The 23,593-nt window shown below is 44.6% G+C and overlaps 1 protein-coding gene, 1 long non-coding RNA gene and 1 other non-coding gene across 5 annotated transcripts in view; 1 reads left to right on the forward strand and 2 right to left on the reverse strand.

The window, feature by feature from the left end:
* Positions 1 to 5,106: 5,106 nt before the first annotated feature.
* On the reverse strand, positions 5,107 to 20,770 carry LOC128840965 (uncharacterized). Of its 2 annotated transcripts, none has more exons than XR_008445752.1 (4): positions 20,455 to 20,770; positions 10,186 to 10,298; positions 7,293 to 7,369; positions 5,107 to 5,574 (listed from the first exon to the last, which is right to left on the reverse strand). It is a non-coding gene; the product is annotated as an uncharacterized LOC128840965 (long non-coding RNA). The 2 variants fall into 2 exon arrangements; XR_008445751.1 differs by having other exon boundaries at positions 7,293 to 7,385.
* TRNAE-UUC (transfer RNA glutamic acid (anticodon UUC)) lies at positions 10,956 to 11,027 on the reverse strand. Its single transcript has one exon. It is a non-coding gene; the product is annotated as a tRNA-Glu (tRNA).
* The window catches only part of HK1 (hexokinase 1), an 80,466-nt gene continuing 77,235 nt past the window's right edge, over positions 20,363 to 23,593 (forward strand). The window contains exon 1 of one of the 2 annotated variants that reach the window (XM_054035578.1): positions 20,363 to 20,366. Coding sequence is in view for 1 of the 2 variants with exons in the window: in XM_054035577.1 (XP_053891552.1) it covers positions 21,037 to 21,099 (63 nt within the window). In the remaining variant the exon portion in view is untranslated. Of the gene's footprint in view, positions 20,367 to 20,882; positions 21,100 to 23,593 lie in introns of those variants that run through there. The other variant, XM_054035577.1, reaches the window with a different exon arrangement.

The following is a 23,593-nucleotide window of genomic DNA, read 5'->3' on the forward strand; positions in this document are numbered from 1 at the left end:
AAACTTGCTGAGAGTGCAGTCCACACCATCCTCCAGATCATTAATAAAGATATTAAACAAAACCGGCCCCAGGACCGACCCTTGGGGCACTCCACTTGAAACCGGCTGCCAACTAGACATGGAGCCATTGATCACTACCCGTTGAGCCCGATGATCTAGCCAGCTTTCTATCCACCTTACAGTCCATTCATCCAGCCCATACTTCTTTAACTTGGTGGCAAGAATACTGTGGGAGACAGTATCAAAAGCTTTGCTAAAGTCAAGAAATAACACATCCACTGCTTTCCCCTCATCCACAGAGCCAGTTATCTCATCATAGAAGGCAATTAGGTTAGTCAGGCACGACTTCCCCTTCGTGAATCCATGCTGACTGTTCCTGATCACTTTCCTCTCCTCTAAATGTTTCATAATTGATTCCTTGAGGACCTGCTCCATGATTTTTCCAGGTACTGAGGTGAGGCTGACTGGCCTGTAGTTCCCCGGATCCTCCTTCTTCCCTTTTTTAAAGATGGGCACTACATTAGCCTTTTTCCAGTCATCTGGGACCTCCCCTGATCGCCATGAGTTTTCAAAAATAATGGCTAATGGCTCTGCAATCTCACCCGCCAACTCCTTTAGCACCCTCGGATGCAGCGCATCCGGCCCCATGGACTTGTGCACGTCCAGTTTTTCTAAATAGTCCCGAACCACTTCTTTCTCCACAGAGGGCTGGTCACCTTCTCCCCATGCTGTACTGCCCAGTGCAGCAATCTGGGAGCTGACCTTGTGCGTGAAGACAGAGGCAAAAAAATCATTGAGTACATTAGCTTTTTCCACATCCTCGGTCACTAGGTTGCCTCCCTCATTCAGTAAGGGGCCCACACTTTCCTTGATTTTCTTCTTGTTGCTAACATACCTGAAGAAACCCTTCTTGTTACTCTTAACATCTCTTGCTAACTGCAACTCCAAGTGTGATTTGGCCTTCCTGATTTCACTCCTGCACGCCTGAGCAATATTTTTATACTCCTCCCTGGTCATTTGTCCAATCTTCCACTCCTTATAAGCCTCTTTTTTGCGTTTAAGATCAGCAAGGATTTCACTGTTTAGCCAAGCTGGTCGCCTGCCATATTTACTATTCTTTCTACACATCGGGATGGTTTGTTCCTGCAACCTCAATAAGGATTCTTTAAAATACAGCCAGCTCTCCTGGACCCCTTTGCCCTTCATGTTATTCTCCCAGGGGATCCTGCCCATCTGTTCCCTGAGGGAGTCAAAGTCTGCTTTTCTGAACTCCAGGGTCCGTATTCTGCTGCTCTCCTTTCTTCCTTGTGTCAGGATCCTGAACTCGACCATCTCATGGTCACTGCCTCCCAGGTTCCCATCCACTTTTGCTTCCCCTACTAGTTCTTCCCTGTTTGTGAGCAGCAGGTCAAGAAAAGCTTTGCCCCTAGTTGGTTCCTCCAGCACTTGCACCAGGAAATTGTCCCCTACACTTTCCAAAAATTTCCTGGATTGCCTGTGCACCGCTGTATTGCTCTCCCAGCAGATATCAGGGTGATTAAAGTCTCCCATGAGAACCAGGGCCTGCGATCTAGCAACTTCTGCTAGTTGCCAGAAGAAAGCCTCGTCCACCTCATCCCCCTGGTCTGGTGGTCTATAGCAGACTCCAACCACGACATCACCCTTGTTGCTCACACTTCTCAACTTTATCCAGAGACTCTCAGGTTTTTCTGCAGTATCATACCGGAGCTCTGAGCAGTCATACTCCTCTCTTACATACAACGCAACTCCCCCACCTTTTCTGCCCTGCCTGTCCTTCCTGAACAGTTTATATCCATCCATGACAGTACTCCAGTCATGTGAGTTATCCCACCAAGTCTCTGTTATTCCAATCACATCATAGTTCCCTGACTGTGCCAGGACTTCCAGTTCTCCCTGCTTGTTTCCCAGGCTTCTTGCATTTGTGTATAGGCACTTAAGATAACTCAACGATCGTCCCTCTTTCTCAGCATGAGACAGGAGTCCTCCCCTGTTGCGCTCTCCTGCTTGTGCTTCCTCCCAGGATCCCATTTCCCCACTTACCTCAGGGCTTTGGTCTCCTTCCCCCGGTGAACCTAGTTTAAAGCCCTCCTCACTAGGTTAGCCAGCCTGCTGGCGAAGATGCTCTTCCCTCTCTTCGTTAGGTGGAGCCCGTCTCTGCCTAGCACTCCTTCTTCTTGGAACACCATCCCATGGTCGAAGAATCCAAAGCCTTCTCTCCGACACCACCTGCGTAGCCATTCGTTGACTTCCACGATTCGACGGTCTCTACCCCGGCCTTTTCCTTGCACAGGGAGGATGGACGAGAACACCACTTGCGCCTCAAACTCCTTTATCCTTCTTCCCAGAGCCACGTAGTCTGCAGTGATCCGCTCAAGGTCATTCTTGGCAGTATCATTGGTGCCCACGTGGAGAAGCAGGAAGGGGTAGCGATCCGAGGGCTTGATGAGTCTCGGCAGTCTCTCCGTCACATCGTGTATCCTAGCTCCTGGCAAGCAGCAGACCTCTCGGTTTTCCCGGTCAGGGCGGCAGATAGATGACTCAGTCCCCCTGAGGAGGGAGTCCCCGACCACCACCACCCTCCTCCTCCTTTTGGGAGTGGTGGTCGTGGAACCCCCATCCCTAGGACAGTGCATCTTTTGCCTTCCAATCGGTGGAGTCTCCTTCTGCTCCCTTCCCTCAGATGGGCCATCTAGTCCACTCTCCGCATTAGCACCTGTAGAGAGAACATGGAAATGATTCCTCACCTGTATCTCCATTGCTGGTGCATGGACGCTCCTCTTTCTTCTTCTGGAGGTCACATGCTGCCAAACCTCCTCACAATCCTTCTGTCCCTGCTGCGCCTGCTCTGAATCTTCAGAACATTGTGGCCGTAGAAGCATCTCCTGACGTCTGTCCAGGAAATCTTCATTTTCCCTTATGCAACGCAGAGTTGATACTTGTTTCTCCAGCCCTCGAACCTTCTCCTCCAATATGGAGACCAGCTTACACTTTGTGCAGACAAAGTCGCTTCTGTCCTGTGGAAGAAAGACAAACATGGCACAACCTGTGCAGGTTACAACAGCTGATCGCTCACCTTCCATATCACCGTCCTCTTAGGAGCTTCCTCAACTGTTGCAGGAACTACTCGGAGAAACCTGCAGATGAAAGCCTCAGTGCGCTCTCCCTAGGCGAACTCCCAGGCAAACTCCCGCTGTTAGCCTCTGCTGTTCGCCACTCAGCTGGTTCGCTGCTGACTGCCCTTATATACCAGTCAGGCCCACTCAAGGCCCAGCTGGAACAAAGCACTCCCAATTCACACTTTTCAAACAAACAAGCAAGCAATCAAGCACACGGTCAAACTGACCAACTGTCCCAGCAGCAGACACTCAGATACTCACCAACACAGCCCCCCTAATGCAGCACTTAGCGTACCTCCTCTCGGACAGCTCCCAGGCAAACTCCCGCTGTTAGCCTCTGCTGTTCGCCGCTCAGCTGGTTCGCTGCTGACTGCCCTTATATACCAGTCAGGCCCACTCAAGGCCCAGCTGGAACAAAGCACTCCCAATTCACACTTTTCAAACAAACAAGCAAGCAATCAAGCACACGGTCAAACTGACCAACTGTCCCAGCAGCAGACACTCAGATACTCACCAACACAGCCCCCCTAATGCAGCACTTAGCGTACCTCCTCTCGGACAGCTCCCAGGCAAACTCCCGCTGTTAGCCTCTGCTGTTCGCCGCTCAGCTGGTTCGCTGCTGACTGCCCTTATATACCAGTCAGGCCCACTCAAGGCCCAGCTGGAACAAAGCACTCCCAATTCACACTTTTCAAACAAACAAGCAAGCAATCAAGCACACGGTCAAACTGACCAACTGTCCCAGCAGCAGACACTCAGATACTCACCAACACAGCCCCCCTAATGCAGCACTTAGCGTACCTCCTCTCGGACAGCTCCCAGGCAAACTCCCGCTGTTAGCCTCTGCTGTTCGCCGCTCAGCTGGTTCGCTGCTGACTGCCCTTATATACCAGTCAGGCCCACTCAAGGCCCAGCTGGAACAAAGCACTCCCAATTCACACTTTTCAAACAAACAAGCAAGCAATCAAGCACACGGTCAAACTGACCAACTGTCCCAGCAGCAGACACTCAGATACTCACCAACACAGCCCCCCTAATGCAGCACTTAGCGTACCTCCTCTCGGACAGCTCCCAGGCAAACTCCCGCTGTTAGCCTCTGCTGTTCGCCGCTCAGCTGGTTCGCTGCTGACTGCCCTTATATACCAGTCAGGCCCACTCAAGGCCCAGCTGGAACAAAGCACTCCCAATTCACACTTTTCAAACAAACAAGCAAGCAATCAAGCACACGGTCAAACTGACCAACTGTCCCAGCAGCAGACACTCAGATACTCACCAACACAGCCCCCCTAATGCAGCACTTAGCGTACCTCCTCTCGGACAGCTCCCAGGCAAACTCCCGCTGTTAGCCTCTGCTGTTCGCCGCTCAGCTGGTTCGCTGCTGACTGCCCTTATATACCAGTCAGGCCCACTCAAGGCCCAGCTGGAACAAAGCACTCCCAATTCACACTTTTCAAACAAACAAGCAAGCAATCAAGCACACGGTCAAACTGACCAACTGTCCCAGCAGCAGACACTCAGATACTCACCAACACAGCCCCCCTAATGCAGCACTTAGCGTACCTCCTCTCGGACAGCTCCCAGGCAAACTCCCGCTGTTAGCCTCTGCTGTTCGCCGCTCAGCTGGTTCGCTGCTGACTGCCCTTATATACCAGTCAGGCCCACTCAAGGCCCAGCTGGAACAAAGCACTCCCAATTCACACTTTTCAAACAAACAAGCAAGCAATCAAGCACACGGTCAAACTGACCAACTGTCCCAGCAGCAGACACTCAGATACTCACCAACACAGCCCCCCTAATGCAGCACTTAGCGTACCTCCTCTCGGACAGCTCCCAGGCAAACTCCCGCTGTTAGCCTCTGCTGTTCGCCGCCTCTCCTCAGTATTAAGGGAGAGGGTTCTATTTCCCTTATTTCCTAGTCCCCAAAAAAGACAGAGGGTGGACACATATTCTGAACCTTCTGCAACTAAACATCTTTATTTGAAAGTTGAAATTCAGGATGGTTACATTAGCATTGATTATCCAATGTAATTTGTGGCTCTCGATATGAAGGATGCATACTTTCACGTTCTTCAGTTTGCATCTGAAGAAGTGAGGTTCTTACCCACGAAAGCTTATGCTCCCAATACTTCTGTTAGTCTTAAAGGTGCCACAGGACCCTCTGTTGCTTTTTACTTTCATGTAGAAATTCATCCCGCTCACAGAAGGTTCCTGCAATTTATGGTGGGCCAAGAACAATTCCAGTTCAGAGTTCTTCTCTTTGGCTAGCAATAGCATCCAGAGTGTTTACAAAAGTTTTCTCTGTGGTGGCAGCCCAAATGAAATGTTAATGTTACACAGTTGTCTCATATCTGAACGATTGGCTCCTGGTAAGTTGCTCCTGCTGAGAGGTCAAGTTGGTGACGGAGTTTCTGCTCCATCTTCTAGTAGCCCTGGATTTCTGCATAAACAAAAAAAGTCCATTTTATCATCCACACGGATGATAAACTTCGTCAGAGCGACACTGGACTCTGTTTCTGTGAGAATTTTTCTTCCCACAGAAAGATTTCAGTTAATGAGCAGTCTGATAGCACAGATTACTCGTAGACCAAGAACTGCAGTCAGATTGTGCCTCTTGTTTTTAGGCCATATGGCCTTGTGCACTTATGTGATGCCATACATCATGCTTCATCTATGATGTCTACAGGCCTGGCTCTGGCTGGCTACTCACCAGACAAAGATCCCATCAACTCTAAAGTGACTGTTCCCAGCAGAGTCATTGTCTCCCTCATCCAGTGGCTGAACCCAGAGAAAGTGAGAGTGAGTTTTGCCTTCAACACTTCCACCCCTAATGCCACCATCCTAACAGATGCTTCCCTTCTGGGTTGGGGTGTTCATCCGAACAAGGTACCCGGACTACACGGAAGGCCAGACTGCACAGCAGTATATTAGAACTGAGAGCAGTTTGACAGGGTTGCAGACAGGGTTGCAAGTTGTCAGACAGTATCACCACAGTCATTTACATAAACAAACTGGGTGGAGCCAGATCTCTTCCCCTTTGCCTGGAAGCAGTCAGGCTTTGGAAGTGGTGCATCAGAAACAGCATCGCTAATCAAGCTGCATACCTCCCAGGTGCTCAGAACACTTCAGCAGCCAACCTGAGCAGGTGCTTCTTTGCAGCCCACGAGTGGGAGATTCACAACTCTGTCCTGAGCAAAATATTTGCTCAGTGGGGTTCACCTCAATGGGATCGCTGTATGTCCCAAACAGGAAAATTTCCCTGACTGCTCCAAAAGAGCTATGGGCTATGGCATCCAGGGTGATACTGTCCTGATGTCATGGACAAATGATCTCAAATATTACTTTCCTCCCATTCCCCTACTACCACAGGTCCTGAGAAAGATCTGTCATGACAGGACCAGAGTTATTCTTCTAGCACCCAGTTTGGTTCCCAGAGTTCCTGAAAATGTCAGCCCTCCCCCAATCAGGATCTACTTCTTCCTGGACCCCATAATGGCATGGGGGGTAGGGATGGGGCAGAATCAGACACCCCAGTCCAGACTTGCTCCATCTCATGGCCTGGTGTTTGGATGGGTATTGAAAAATAGAATGCTCCTATTCAACACCTGTCCATTCTATCCTTACCCAAAGTAGGCAAGAGCCAATTAGGACCTGCTACTTAGCTAAATGGAGGTGTTTCTCTACCTGGAGGCAGCATCATCAACCTTCTCCAGGCACTGTAAATATTCTGGTCATTTTAGATTATCTCCTGTCTCTAAAAGAAATTTGGGCCTTTCCATTAGCTCACTGTGAGTCCATCTCAGAGGAATTAGTGCCTTCCTTCCTCCATTATAATGATGTTCTGTTTTCACCCACCCAACTACAACAAGATTCATGAGGGGCCTAGTCAGGATCTTTCCACCCAGGGTCAAACCTACACCTCAATGGGACCTCAATTGCATCCTGTCAATACTCACTAGACTACTGTTTGAACATTTGGCAACATGCTACATGTCTCACCTGTCTATGAAAGTTGCATTTTTAATTGCTATTACTTTAGCCAGGAAGGTGAGTGAGTTTGGGAGCCTTCATGGCAGACCCCTTTATCCTTTTGCCTCCATCCTAAGTTCCTCCCCACGGTTATTTATGAATTCCATGTCAACCAAAGTATCCACTTACGTGTCCTTTTTCTGAAACCCCATGCTTCTGCTGAAGAGAAGACTTCATTCCCTTGACATCAGACCTGCCCTGGTGTTCTGCAAAGGACCAAACCTATCAGAAAATCACACACTTTTTCTTGCCATAGTAGAAAGATTGTGAGGTCAAGCAAGATCCTCTGAGTATCTCTATGTGGGTTTCTGGGTGCATCAGCTACAGGTTAAAACACCCACCTCCTCCTGAAGGCACATTCCACTAGGGCACAAACCACATCACAAGCATCCCTGCAGGACGCTGCAATACTAGACAAAAGCAGAGTGGCCACCTGGAGCTCCATCCACACGTTTGCTAGTTCAGGCTTCTGCTACAGATGCAGCAGTGGGAACTGCAATACTGCAATCATCTTTGCTGCTGGCTTCCTTGTACCCCTCTCCAGCCTCAGCACTGCTTGTAAATCACCCATGTGTGGAATACCCATAGCGACCAGCACTTGAAGAACTAGAGGTTACTTACCTGTAACTGGAAGCTCTTGCAGATGTATTGTCCCTATCTGTATTCCACTACCTGCTCTCTGTCCCCTCGGCTTTGGATTTTGTTGCATTCATAGTAAGAAGAGGAACTGGAGAGTCACTGGCCCACACTGCCTTGTTTGCCCTCGGTTGGGAGCACAAGGAATGCTACTGTACATGTGCAGCTCAATGGACACTGCTTGTTAGAATTTCTGGACTTGGGCACATGGTGCGCATGTGTCCCCATGTGTGGATTACAGATAGGGACCACACATCTTGAAGAGCTATCAGTTACAGGTAAGTAACCTCCATTTCCAGTACAAACGTTAGTACGCAGTAACGGTATGAAGTTTTGGGATGTTCCCTGGAGGATTTTGATTCCAGTCAAAATTGTTTGACATTTTGGGGCTGGGGTAATCCTATTCTCACATGTCATGTAATATGAACTTTAAAAAAACTGTACACATTGATCAGATGAGCATGCTGACATTTTTGAAAGATAAGCACCTCTCAGCATTAAAAAACTCAGACATACATATGTTGTTTCCTTTCGTATCATCTTTTGAATTGGCAGATTTCTGGGTTGTGGGTTGAGACTTCTTTCAATTTTTTTGAAGGCCATGATAACCAGAATAAACTGAATGGAACTTATTTATCCAAGTTATGAAAGGGGCCTGTGGTATATGCATGTATCCATGCAATAAAGGGCATGTTTTTGAGTGCAACATGCTATTTAGACTGACAAAACTTTCATTTTATTGCCATGCATGCAGCTTTAATAAAAGCTGTTGTTGCTGTTCACTTTTACAAACTGACCTCTTTGCGAGAGGTGAACATGAATGGAGTTCTGGTCAATGGAATGGTATGATCTTTGACTAACGTGAGATATGGGGGTCAGATTCTAACTCCCGCTTTGGTCCCTTTGTATGGGGGCTTGGGAGGGCCAGGGAAGAGGTCATCATCCCCAGCCGACACAGATGGTTCCTACACCATCCTCATTGCAGCCTACAGTGTAGGGGATGTGCATGGCCAGAGTGTGGTATACTCTGGTTATCCCTAGCTGGCAGATGATCCCTTCGGGGTATGGGAGCTGCTCTAACCTGCACATGGGACCAAGCAGAGAGTCAGGGAACTATAACTAGACCCCTGAGAGTGACCCATGTAAGCTGGATGCATCAGGGAATCTGGTATGTGATTTTTGTTGTTGTTGCTGTCTGCACCAGGCCATTACTGACCAATCTTTCAGGTTCCATGTTCCTTTTAAATATACATATACCTACTGAATAAATTCTGGAGAAAGGGGTTTGATTAGCAGTGTTAGAAAATTATGTCTTATTTATGTGGACTAGGGAGTGACCAAACAATTGCCCTCATTTTTGGCTTAACAGAAAATTTTAAATATGTGAGGATTGTTGTGATTTAATTTTAACTTAATTATCAGTTTTGCTGCATACCTTACTCCAATGTCACTAAATCAGTAATGCTGACCCAGGAATCACCTAACATATCCCATCTAATTCTTTTTAAATGTACAATTGATTTAAAGTATTCTGTGAACTCACTGTTTGTGCACAACCTGTATATTTTGCAGTAGACACAATTCTTCTAGAAAGGACTGCTCATGAGTTGGATATTTTACTTAAGGCGATCTCCACTGAAAAAATATGGTTAATTTAATTCCTCCCTTACCTCTTCTACATTTAGCTGCTCTGCAATAGCTTTTTTCTTTCTGTAGAAAGTTGGCAAATGATTCTCCGATGCTGTTTTATCTTTGACCAGCAGGGGAGGCTTGTGCACAAACAGTGAAATTGTTCATGTCTGGAAAACGTATAATGTATCATCGGATCTGTGACATTTAGTAGTGTCTTAAATGAATTGACTTTCTTGACTTAATCTGAAGATGGTAGACATTTTGTAAAAACAGCCAGTACGAAAACTGTTAGACATTTGAGTATTGGCCTGAGGTTACCATCAGGCCCTCCAGAATGATTAGTACCCTCCTCTGTGAACCCATATAGCATAACTTTGCTGTACAGTATGGAAGCTGTAATTGTTGCACACAATTTTATTTCAGGGAGTGAGTTCTGTTTCCCCCCCTTTCTAATCAGAATGCGAGGGCTTGGAGAAGTGAGATAGGTGTTGCAGGTCTTTTAGGTCTAGATCCACACCAGGATTTAGATGTACAATGCTCAGTGTTGCAACATGTAACTTTCAGGTTCCTGTACAATGCATAGGGTGCCTAACCCTCTATCCTTGGAAGCAGTGACTCTGAAAAAGACTTGGGAGTTGTGGTGGATAATCAGCTGAATATGAGACCCCATTTTGATGATGTGGCCAAAAGAGCTAATGTGATCCTGGGATGTATAAACAGGGAATCTCGAATAGGAGCAGAAAAGTTACTTTACCTCTGTATTTTGCACTGGTGTGGTTGCTGTTGGAATACTGTGTCCAGTTCTGGTGTCCACAATTCAAGAAGGATGTTGATAAATTGGAGAGGGTTCAGAGAAGAGCCACGAGACTAATGAAAGGATTAGAAAACATGCCTCATAGTGATAGACTCAAAGAACTTAATCTAGTTAATTTAACAAAGAGAACATTAAAGTGGGGTGATTTGATTACAGTCTATAAGTATCTACATGGGGAACAAATATTGAATAATGGGCTCTTCAATCTAGCAGAGAAAGGTGTAACACAATCCAATGGTTGGAAGTTGAAGCTACACAAATTCAGACAAGAAATAAAGTGTAAATTTTTAACAGTGAGGATCATTAACCATTGGAACAATTTACTACAGATTGTGGTGGATTCTCCATCACTAACAATTTTTAAATCAAGGTTGGATGTTTTTCTCAAAAGATCTACTCTAGGAATTATTTTGGAGAAGTTCTATGGCCTGAGTTATATTGGAGGTCAAACTAGATGATCACAATAGTTCCTTCTGGCTTTGGAATCTATGAGGAAAACTAAATTAATGGAGATATCCTATCTCCTAGAACTGGAAGGGACCTTAAAAGGTCATTAAGTCCAGCCCCCTGCCTTCACTAGCAGGACCAAGTACTGATTTTGCCCCAGATCCCTAAGTGGCCCCCTCAAGGATTGAGCTCACAACCCTGGGTTTAGCAGGCCAATGCTTAAACCACTGAGCTATCCTTAGTTTGTTGAAAGCACTGCATTATTCCCACACTGGGAATTGAACCCAGGCCACGTAGGTGAAAACCAGGAATCCTAACCACTAGATCACATGGGACTGCAGGGGAGCTATAACAAGACTCTCAGAAGCCAGCCAGCAAGCTGAGTGGGGAGCTGCCAAAGCTAGCCAGTAGGAGATGCTGAGGAGAGAAGGATATGGCCTGCCCTAAGCCCTATCCCACCAAGGTAGTTGGGCACCCATATCGTCTTGGGTAATCACAGCTGTGAACCCTCTCTAGGAGTTAGGCACCTAAACCAGGTCAGCTCTTCCTCAAGAAGACAGAAAGACCCACCCCCAGTTATAGCCAATAACCCAGGACTAGAGCACTCACCTATTTGCAGATGCCCACTCTGCCTTAATTGGAACAGAGACTTGAGTCCAGGTTTCCCCTATCTGGAGGAGAGCCCAAACAACTGGGCTATTGGCAATACTGGGGTGAGTTTCTCAGTGGGAAAGGAGCTACCCTCTGAGAGCCAGGATCTTTTTGGGACTCAGGAACCTGTTGATGGCCAAGTGGAGAGGCAGCCCCAGTCCTGCCCTGTTACAACAGACTCTGCTTCCTGTCCTGCATCAACTGATCCCAAATCCCAGCCAGAAACCCAGGCGGGGACTGAAGAATCAGATCCCATGGAGTGAACTTAGGCATGTAAGTACCTATTATTATTATTGGCAGATGTGAACTACCTTCCACCTCCCTTCCCCCTTTTTGCTGCTTCAAAATGGCTTCCCCCAGCATGGCACAGGCACAATCTGTGGCCCCTTCTCCTGCCCCACCCTGTGGCAGATTTCAATAACAAAGCATTCATATGTGCAAAATTCAACAGTTTATGGAGGCAGAGCTTACAGGGAAAGAAATGTGGTTAATTTTCATAGTTTACATGAGGTCTCAGTGCACATTGCACAGCTGGTCAAGGCACAGACAATGCTGCTTCCCATGGGTACAAAATGCCCTGTAACACACACTATAGTTGACAGTCATTACAGGGCCCTATCTATTTTCCTCTGCACTTTCTCTGTGTCTGCAGGGGAGATATAGCAAAACTTTTAACACTGAGAAACAGCTTGGTTTTGTTTTGCACGTTATAGGGAATAGCCCCTCCCCGCCATGTCCCCAGTATAGCTTGCAAGCCACTCCCACTCCTGCAGCACTTTTGGGGGACAATCCTGGTGAATAACTTCACAGCATATCTTGGTGGTCTGCCTTTTAAATAAGACCATCTTCTGTCTCCTAGTTACATGCCTCAGCGTAACATCGAGTGTCAGAACATCTTAAAGGAGATGTAGAGGGGATTACTGTCCAGCTTGCTCCCCATAATCTCCCTCCTTTACGCCTCTGAGGCCATAGTAGCACCTCCTGTGCATAAACAAAGCTGCAAAACCAAACTTGGAACATAGGTCCGATCACCCCACCCCTAACAGCAGGAAAACAGGTACAATAGACTGAAATCCCAATGCACCCAGCACCCTCTTTACACATAGACCACTTATCTCTGGGTTCCCCAAAGAATGGGAAGAGTCTCAAAGGTAAAGTCACATATACATACCAAAAAAAGCTATCATGACTTGTTTGGGATATGAACCATAAACTATTTCCCCCCCTACTGCCATAGCCACAGCACCTGTAACAGCCAAGCCGTCAACGACAGAACCTCTATCTATTGCTGATAGACTGGCCAACCTGAAGGAGAGAAAAAGGAAGACTCTGGATGAAGTGTTGGCAGAACTCATGGCAGAGTCAGAAGCAAACCAGGCTGGCTCAGAGTTTGAAGGCTGTATATGAAGACCCAGGAGAAAGAAATGCACCTCCCCCAGGAGATCCTGGCAGTGGCCAAAGATGGAGTTGCAGTGACCAGGGAAAGCGTGTCTGTGGCTAAGGACAGCATCACTGTGGCGAAAGAGAACATGGAAAAAGGCAGAGAGATGCAGAGGTAACTCATAAGCCAAAATACCCTCCTGCAAAACACTCTCCTGCAAATATGCTGCTGCTAGGCCAGTGGCTCTGCAGACCTGTAATTTGGGACCCTGTCATGCTCTTCAGCCTCCAGACAATGCTAGCTACTGGGACCAGCAGCACTTGTAACCTCTGTACCCCTACAACAGTGCTCTCAGAGGCTCCCATTCACCTCTCAGATCCAACCTCTGGGCACCGACAACACCAGCACCTGGGAGTCCAACTCTTTTGAGCCACAGCACTCAACCCCAGAACGCATGCAGACGAGAAGTGCCAGAGGCAAGGTGTGTACTCACTGTTAACTTTAGAGATGCCCTATCCCATCAATTGTTGTTTTTGAAATGTTCTCACTGTTGTACTCTGAGTTTTGTTTGCACTGTTGCAGAAATTAAAGGTTTGCATATAGTTGGTGACTGAAGACAATTGATTAAATACATTTCCAAATACAAAGATATATTCTTCCACTGGTGTCATTAAAATGTTATTTTCTATTGTTCTTTCATAATAAAACTATTTACAGTACATCCACTATGAGTCGTCTTTGCACTTAACACAGAAAATCCTTTAAATAAAGCTGAAATAATTCAGAGGGTTTTAAAAAAGCACACAGGGAAGTTTAAACACAATACCACAGTGCACCCAATGTCTGCATCCCAACACACCCACTATTGGCTGACAGGTTTATGCAGGAGACTCAAAATATGAACAGTAGGCATCCCTGACGGAGTTCCCCCTGGTGTTTGCAAAAAGAACAGGAGTACTTGTGGCACCTTACAGACTAACAGATTTATTAGAGCATAAGCTTTCGTGGACTACAGCCCACTTCTTCGGATGCATATAGAGTGGAATAAATATTGAGGAGATATATATATGCTCTCTGTATGTGTGTAAACAGGTGGGAGTTGTCTTACCAACTCTGAGAGGCCAATTAAGTAAGAGAAAAAAAAACTTTTGAAGTGATAATCAAGATAGCCCAGTACAGACAGTTTGATAAGAAGTGTGAGAATACTTACAAGGGGAGATAGATTCAATGTTTGCAATGGCTCAGCCATTCCCAGTCCTTGTTCAATCCTGAGCTGATTGTGTCTAGTTTGCATATCAATTCCAGCTCAGCAGTCTCTCATTGGAGTCTGTTTTTGAAGTTTTTCTGTTGTAAGATAGCCACCCGCGGGTCTGTCATTGAATGACCAGACAGGTTAAAGTGTTCTCCCACTGGTTTTTGTCTCTGTGGGATGCATTGCTGGCTTCTCAAACCTCCGAGCAAGTCTTTCCACCTCAGCCATTGGCAAGGCTTTCCTCCTTACTCTCATAATTATTGTGTAAAACACAACATGCAGTGGAACATTTTTTCCCCCTGTTACTTCCAACCTATTCCATTATCAGCGCCATTTGCTTTTCAAATGGCCAAGTGCACACTCGACTACCATGCTGCAGCTACTCAGGCAATAGTTAAAATGTTCCTTCCTTCTGTTCAAGCAGCCTGTATGTGGCTTCAAATTAGCCAAGGCATCAGGGGAATAAATTGGGCCTCCCAGAATAACTGGACCCACCTTCACACCATTAATGTCCACATTGCAACTCTGGGCACACAGTCCTTTCTCCACTAAGGGGGGAGGGATAGCTCTGTGGTTTGAGCATTGGCCTGCTAAACCCAGGGTTGTGAGTTCAATTCTTGAGGGGCCATTTAGGGATCTGGGGCAAAAATCTGTCTGGCGATTGGTCCTGCTTTGAGCAGGGGGTTGGACTAAATGACCTCCTGAGATCCCTTCCAACCCTGATATTCTATGATTCTAATTTAAATAGTACTGAATTCTGAAGGATCCTAGCATCATGGGCTAGGGAATGATAGGCACATGGGTTCCTTCAACTGCCCCACAAGAGTTTAGGAAGCCATGTGTGCAAAGACATAAGTAATCTCCTGAGCATTACCCAGCCTCAATATCTCAGTTAGACACAGCACCTTATCAATGCCATAGCAGACCTGCATCAGAATGGCCCCAGCAGTTGATCTCCCTGCCCAGAATTGGTTGGCTACAGACCAGTAACATTCTGAGGTTTCCAGATGACAATGGCAATCTGTTTCTCCATGGGTACAGGACACCACATTGGTAGTATGTCACTGAAGCTTCAGGGTCAGTTCTGCACAGATCTCAAAAAAGGTAGCCTTCCCCATTCTGAAGTTCTCTTGCTTCACCTGGTCTTCCCAGCTTTGCAGACCAATCCTCTCCCACCCGTCCATGCTGGTTTCCCGGTTCCAGAAACAGTGCTGAATGCTGTGTAGGTGATCCAGAAACCAGTCCTCTTGTTCCAGCACCTATCTCACCTGGGGTTGAGTATAATTTAAAGAGGAAAATAACCTGTTAAGTGCTATTATTATTATTATTATTGCATGCAGTGTAGCTATATTGGTCCCAGGGTATTAGAGACACAAGGTGGATGAGGTAATATCTTTGATTTATTTTATTTATGCATCTGAAGAAGGTTTTTTTTTAACCCATGAAAGCTTATGCCCAAATAAATCTATTAGTCTTTAAGGTGCCACCAGACTCCTTGTTGTTTTTGTGGATACAGACTAACACAGCTACCCCCGATGCTATCTTTTATTGGACCACTTCTGTTTGTGAGAGAACAAGCTTTTGAGCCACACAGAGCTCTTGTCTCACTGGTATTGTTGTTGAGGTTGCCTGGAGTCCTTACTTATCACACTCAAAAAAGGGGGAGGGAAATGGGCTGATAGTGAATGTGCCAGTCTTGTTATCTGAACAGAGAAGGATTAATTCAGCTAGCCACTCTTAAACATTTTGTCACATGTGAAGCAGCTCATTATATTCTCTCTACTGGAACATATAAATGCAGCAACAAAATGGGTGGGCAGAAAGGGAAAGATCACTTCCTTTTGCAAATTTAGAAATCTGATTATCTGGCACTAAATTCTGAGCTAGAGCGGAGTCTTTGGGAGAGGAACTGCTCTAGAGTTGGGGAGACTCTACAAGTCCATGTAAGCAAGTAGGAACAAGAAAGCTCTGGTGAATGAAAGACAAATCCCCTGTTCCTTAAACACAAGATTGCTGCTGGCTGCTCAGTAATACTGTACAGCTGCAGACTGGGCAGGGACTAGGCATGCTTAGGGGAAATCAAGGATGCTTGCCCCACCCCCTCCAAACAAAAGAGAAAGGAATAACATGAGGATCAGTGAAATCTTGATGGAAATGTCAAGAACTGAGCTTAAATAAATACAGAAATCTAGGGAATGGCATCCCACTCATTGAGGCTGATTTGCCCAAGATAAAGGAAGATAAGCCTTGCAAAGGAGCCTGAGAATATTGGTTAATGCAAACAACTGATTTCACCAGAACAGCTCTGAAAAGGAAGCCAGCACCTGCAGGCCAAATATTTAATTACTTGGCTGCAGTAACTGACTTCAATGCAAACATTGTCAAGGCAGTGTTTCAATGTCAAGGCGGTCTTTAGGGAACTACAGGCTTTCTCAATAACATCTAATGTATTCAGTGAATGTCCCTATGTTGTTAATTGCAGGGAATCTCCTTCTGCCTCTTGTAGCAGTCAATTCAGTGCACCCACTCTGGCTTCAGTGACTGGAGGCTGTTCTAGTTTAAAGTCAGTGGGAGCTGTGCATGCACACTGGAGAGTGAATTTGCCCTTCAGCATGTAAAAAGGCTCTGACTCTCCAACATAACTCTTTCTAAAAATGTTTTTCAAATCACAATTATTATGTGTATTACTGTAGCACCTAGGAGCCCCAGTCATGGACCAGGACCTCATTGTGTTAGGTGCTGTACAAACACAGACCAAAATATAGTCTCTGCCCCAAAGAGCTCACAATCTAAGTAATTATGACTGAAGCATCTATTAATAGGTAAATTGGTGACTTTTGCTGTGTTTGAAACCTTTTCCTCCTCAGTATGGATAACATATGAATTATTCAGATACTGTGGTGATAGGAGCTTATAAGAACCTAGCTAGCTAGTAATTAATGTAGCTTATATAGTCCCTTTAGATCTCAAAAGACTTTGTAAACATTGATTGCTTACATTTTAAGCCTCACAAAATTTGAAATGAGCTTGGGATTATGCCCCTCCTATAGCCCTTTCATTTCATTTTGCTGTTCTATCAATGGCCAGTATTTTGGGTTATTTACATAATGACCTCCACTAGATAGTGAACAATGAGAAATAAGTTTGTTTTCTTCTCATTTCCTTTCCTGTCTGGTCAATGGTGGCATCTAGGCCACCAAAGGCAGCTCTGCTTTGCCTAGCAGAGCAGGACCCGACTAGCAATACTGCTTTGGAAAATCAACCTGCAGACAGTGATGAAGCGGGATACAGTTTCAACTCTTTTCCTTGAACTAGAATACATTGCCTCTGTAATGCACCAGCAATTCCCCCAGCCATAGCAGAAGTCACAGTGTTGCTCCCAAATCTTTGTCTCATGCTGAGCAACATACTGCTAGCAAGCCACAAGGCCAGATATGCTGTTGCCGTAAGATAAATTTAAGTGAGCTTCTCATTTCCATATGTAGTAAGATCTCTGAGTACAAAATCAGGTATCAGTTGTCACCCATTTAAATGCTTGTTTGTGAGCATGCATGTGTAATGGAGGCTTAGTGACCTTTCTTTATATGCTTGCTAAAAGTTGCTGCAACCATTCTAATAGCATAGGGGGAGATATTTAAAAAGCATAAATGACAGTTAGATGCCTAACTCTTATTGACTTTCAATGTAGGGGAGTAGGAGGAGGATTAGATATTTAGCTTCCATTTGTACATCTGAAAATCACCCTTTTAGATTATATTTTTGGATAAGGATCACTCTTTCCTGCAGGATGGGAGGGCAGTTGTTCATTTCCTTGAAGTCCTGGCTATATATTCCTCAAGTCTCCCCCAGCTCATTTTAAGCTTCTTTATCTTCAGATCTTTGTGTTGCAGCCAGTGTGTCTCTGACTGATGACTATAGTCTACAAGATTCTCTTCAGTCTGTCTCCGCTGTTCTTAAATTGGTTTATTGGTCATTGATGAAGAATACAAGCAGCCTGCTCCCAACAAAGTTGAGCTTCCAATTCTGCAGCTTCCCTAGTCCCTGCCAGAACAAGGGACAGTAATGAAGGGCTCTTAAGTAAGTGGGCACAACTTCCAGTGATTTTTAGAATAGTGCCACTTTAATCCAGGGAAGAAGTTGGCCCTAGGAATCAATCACCATGAGGAGCAGAGCACTGGCATTAGGCCACCAGCTTGGCAACTTTCACTCTTGGTCATTAACTCCTTCATGGTAGCAGCCTCTACTATGTTGCCTTGTGTGCAGGTGAAAAGCAAACTGTCAAAACACAGTGAAGTATAAAATTAACTCTAGTGGCTATTTTTTCTCTAGCACACTCTCCAACTGACTGAAACTCTGCTATCTCCTTCAAAGATTTTGAAGTGAAGAAGGTCTTCTAAAAATAGCTATGACTGTTCATTTTTAACATGTACTTTTACTCTTCTGATGTCGAGGCAAATTTTATTAAAAAACCCAAAGCAGATTACCCTCTTCTGTTCTGTTGTAAAAATATTGATAACATCTGAAGGACTGGGACACAGGTCTGAACAAGAAGTTTGATATACCTAGACTCTCAAGAGCTTCAGCTTCATGTCCCAGCCCTACATCCTTGGAGCTAGGTACATTGGGCAAGCCTTGCTTGTGCACTCTGGCTGCTCGGCACTATTCTAGTGGCTCTACAGCTGGCCAGGTGTATGTGTGGAAAGATTTGCTGGGATAGCTGTATCAGTACACTATACTGGCATATTGCTCCAAACTGTCATTTGGCAGTGCAGCTTTTTCCAGCCTTCTGAGTGAAATAAACTATTCTGGAAAAGTGCATTTTTGCTGGCACAGTTATGTTGGTCACATCACACCTCATCACATCTCTGACCAACACAGCTGTGCTAGCAAAAGTTAACAGGAAAGAACTGGCCTAAGCAGCCATAAATCCAGTCTATCTGGTTAAACTGAGTTTAGGGTTGGTTTGTGTCACTGGATTGGTGCAAAACTGGAGCATACTGGTGAATAATCTGGCCACTAGAGTGCTATTTTACTGTGTGGTGGTCATATGAGGCATTACAAATCCAAGTTTTGTCTGCTTTCTGTGGTCCATACAGATCCTACAGCACGTTCCATAATGGTAGAGGTTTGTCCTGCTGTCCTTGGCCAAAACTCCCTCTTACATCAAACTCTTATGCTGGTTGCTTGCTTCTCTCTACCTTAGAGTTGGCTGTGTTTTGAAAATAAAGTTATTGTAGACATGCAAATGTCATCTTTTAAATTTTCTACAAATTGCATTGCAGTGTTCTCCAGTTAATTGGGAATATCCTGAGGACATAAGCCATCTTTATATCTGATTTTTGTTGGTTACATTAGCTGGCCTACTCTGTGCTATTTATAAATACTATCTGAACAAATACCCAAAATAATCTTTGACAAATTATTTCTGACTAGAGGCTAGAAGGCTGCACTCATTAGGAGCTAGCAGACAGTGTGAGGTTTTAGTTACATGTTTCACAGTATCAGCTAGATTTTTAATACTGCTAGTTAGGACAAAGACTGTAATTATTCTTCTCCTTGATTGTAAAATGTGTCCAGCATAAGAAGGTAGCTGCCCTCTGAATTGAATACAAGGCCTTGATAAATGAGGGAGCAAAGGAATGTGGTTTAGCACAACTATTCAAAATTAGCCAAATGACTTGCAGGAGCTATCAAGTGTGACTAACTGTAGTTGCAAACCTGCCAAGATTCATTCACTGGCTAGGAAGAATCCTTCTTTTGGAGTAATTTTCATGCAGTTTCTAATATACTTCACTTTTGTGATGATGGTTTTGTAGTGTGAAATATTATCAGTAATAGTTTTATTTTGAATGGTTTATGTATTTATGTCTTTTCTGTAATTATTTACATGGCTGCCGGAAGACAGCCCTGAAATTGAGAGCTGGAGTGTGATGCCTAGGGACCCCACAGGAAGGTAAACATCCATGTTAGGGACTTTACTGCTATTTGATTACACTTGTATCATACTAATCCCATTTAATATCTCCCAACACACCCAGCAGCCCTAAGCCTATAGTGAGGGCACGTGATCACCACGGCCCATACAAAGTAGCATATGGCCTAGTAGTGATGCAAATGATTCCCTCCGTCCAGGCCGAGAGAGAGGGGGAGGGGATGCTGCAGCGCCAGCGGGTCACGTGCCAGTAAGTGGCGCAGCCTGTGCGAGCCGCGAAGGAGGCGGCGAGGGGCGTTAGCGGGGCTGCAGTTTTATTTCCCGCTAACTGCAAAAGACAAGTCCCCCCCCCATTGAGCTCCATGTACCTGCGTTTGCAACGTGCCTTGGGTGAAGCAGGCGTGTTAAAACATTAACCGTGTAAACACTCCACGGGGATGCGGAACAACCGGCTCTTTCTGGGGTTTAAGCAGCCCTGTAACCCGAACGCTAATACAGTGTGTGTGTGTGTGTGTGTCCATACACCCTTCCCTCAGTCCCGGTTACTTATGTGCGAGGAATAGCAGGAACCGCTCGATCTTCAAGTGCAGGAATCCCTCTGGCGCTGCGGGCTCTCGCTCTCCAGGCCGGGCCCTTTGCAGGAAGTGATGGCAGCGGGCTCGGTAACTTTGGCTGCCTCTCCTCCTGCTACCAAACAAACGGGTTTCCAGCGCACTTGAAATAAGTAACGTACGTGGGGAACGTGCAGTGATGTATCATTTTGGGGGCGATGGAAAACCCACCTTCTTTTTCTGCACACAGACTGTCCATCACGGTGCCTAGGAGACTGTTTGTTTCTTCCCTAATGCTGCAGAGCCCTCCTGTAACAGCCAATCCCAGCGCAGGAAGTGGGCAGGTTTTACTCTGTCATTATCCCCTGTATGGAAAAAGCCTCTGCATCTTTTTTTGCGTGGTGGGGGGAGAGGAGGAAGAAGCAGCCTTCCTGCAGTTTAGAAGCTTTTCGTGCAAGGAAGAAAAAAAACAAAAACAAAACAGAGCCTTTAAATCGTTCCTGTGAGAGTTGTGTTTGTGTCCTGACTGCTCTGGTGTTCAGCAAAACCCTTTAATTATTTTACTTAATCAGACAGGATGATAGCTGCCCAGCTTCTGGCCTATTTCTTCACCGAATTGAAGGATGATCAGGTCAAAAAGGTAAGTCAGAAACCGAATATTTGCACCCCAATGGCCAATTTATGTTTCATAAAGATGTCTTTGTGTTGTCAGTGTCTGACATGTGCTTCCAGTTGATGAAAATATTTGGTAGAAAAGCTGAACCTAGCAAAATCGGAAATATTTGCTCTAATAAAATGAATTATCTTGTCTGGTGCGTGTGGGGTGTTTTAGAAAAGCAGTGGAGCCTTGAGTTTGTAATATTTGAAGGGTATAACCCCTGAAAAGCTGAGTAATATGCTGCAGTGTCCTTGAAAGACGGATGTAGATGTCATTTCTCCACTGAGAGTCCCTCCAGGGCCTTTGTAGAATAGTCTAAAATACACTAATACAGTTTGTCAGTCTCATAATATGTAACTGAATGAACGGCAAATATGTTTTATTACACGGGGAATCCAAGGCCCAAGCCAATTATTATTTAAAAATTAAGTTACCTTAACTGTAATTTATTTATTTTTAAAGTAGAGTCCTACCCAAAAAATCTGCTTATTTCTTGCTGTTAATTAAAGTAATATTTTTAGCTAGCAATTGAGTGAAAGAACTGAGTTGAATGTAACATTTAAAATGTAGTCTGATAATTTATTCACAAATTTGAAGCAATTTATTTATATTCTTATTAAAGTGCCAAATAGGGGTCACACTAGTTTCCCCTAAGGTTATTTTACAGTTATGCTGTGTCCTCATGACTCGTAGGTGGTCCCTTATTGAGATGGGCCTCTATATAGAGATGAAATATTCTGTTTTTAGTATGATCAGAATAATGTCCTTAGGCCTCTTACCGGGAGGAGGCCCAACATTTCATTATACTAGGTGTAGCGCCACTGTGGGTGTAGGCTATAAACACAGACTTTGCAGAAATATTAAAGAAAAAATATAAAAGTTTCCTTATGCTGCAGAATTTGTAATGACTGTAAGGTATTTTAACTACATTTGATGTAGTTTTGTTGTCATTGTGTTACTGCAGCAGAATTGAAAAACAAAAAGAGCTCTAATTATCAATAAGTCATTTCCACGTCAGGAAATCACTTCCACGTACATCACTTCAATATGTTTCTTTTTATTTCTTGCTCTTTGTAAACAACAGCATATATAGAGGCGATCACTCCTTTTTTATTAGTGCTTGCACAGACATGTATTACAAGAATGTGAGTTAAAAACAAATTCAAGTCACAATCAATTTTGGATTTTATGTTGTTGTGACTTATGAATGTATGGGGCAACAGTAATGTTTTTATAGTGAATTGACAGAGGCTGGACTTTGTGTTAAAAAGCTTGATCTTTAAGCAGTTAAGGGGGAATATTGTTGTGTGCCAGTTAGTTGCATGGTGTTGCTGTTTAACAGCATAGTACAAAATGGGTGTGGAGTTCTGTGTAAATAGATTGTAAAACAGTATTACCTTATTTCTGAGTACTACTAGATGCCTGGGTGTGGTGGCTTAACATGAAAAGGAAAAGCACAGTAGTTTAGTTGAATAGCTAGCAATGCTGGAGATTTTGGTACTAGGCCAAAAAAAAAAGTTTGACTTTCTGAAGAAGCTCAGTGGCTTTTCACAAACAGGTGCCATAACCTGGAAGATTCTGCTGACCCTTTCTGTGCCACATTTGTCCATATTATGTGGATTTGAGGGGAGAAATGGGGAGGAGAGAGGAATATTATTAAAGGTGCATGTAAGATTTTTGTAAAACTCTGAATAATGTGACCCTGTCCTTTTCTGTTAATGTTACAAATGTGCATTTTTGTAGTAATATCTGAGCTTGTCTGCCTAGTCTAGGGAAATTTGCACCTGTGTGACTAGATTGATGTTGCTACATTGGTGTTGGTGTAAATGTTCAGCATAGATGCACTGCATTTGTGCAACTAGCAAAGATGAGTCACGTTGGTGCATACCACATCTTACACTGGTGTATCACATCCATGCTGGCCACTTACTGCTCCAGATTTATAAACCAGTGTAAAGCATAATCTGTTTTATTGTTGTTATATTTAACAATCCAAAATAAACAAAGAATCACAATCGCAGCGGAGGTGGTTCATACACAAGATGTCACAAACTTTACATTTACTGCATCTGAAAAAGGGGAAGTTCTATGGTGTTGTCTCACAGATATTGTTATAAAAATATAGACAGTGTGTTTGTAAATTTTGTTACAGTGAGAAACATAATTTTATTTGACTGTACTAGAAACCATTGTGATGGGGTATTTTAGAAATATAGATAGCTATTGTATAAATTAAAATCCCATTTAGATTGCACACAAATCTAAGCATATAAGTAAAATATTTCTATATGTGCACCCTAATCAGAATCTATTGATATTGAAGCTAAGAACAACCCCCCCTTCCTCCTGGCCTCCTTTAAAAAAATGATAAATTAATAAAAAATCAGTGTTGGAAGGTTTATGAGGGGGCTGGTTGGATCAGAATTCTAGTCCTGTTCTGACCCTCAAAATACTGGAAGGTGACTCATGTTGACCC

This window comes from Malaclemys terrapin, chromosome 7, assembly GCF_027887155.1.
Source record: "Malaclemys terrapin pileata isolate rMalTer1 chromosome 7, rMalTer1.hap1, whole genome shotgun sequence".
In the NCBI taxonomy this organism is placed as follows: domain Eukaryota; kingdom Metazoa; phylum Chordata; order Testudines; family Emydidae; genus Malaclemys; species Malaclemys terrapin.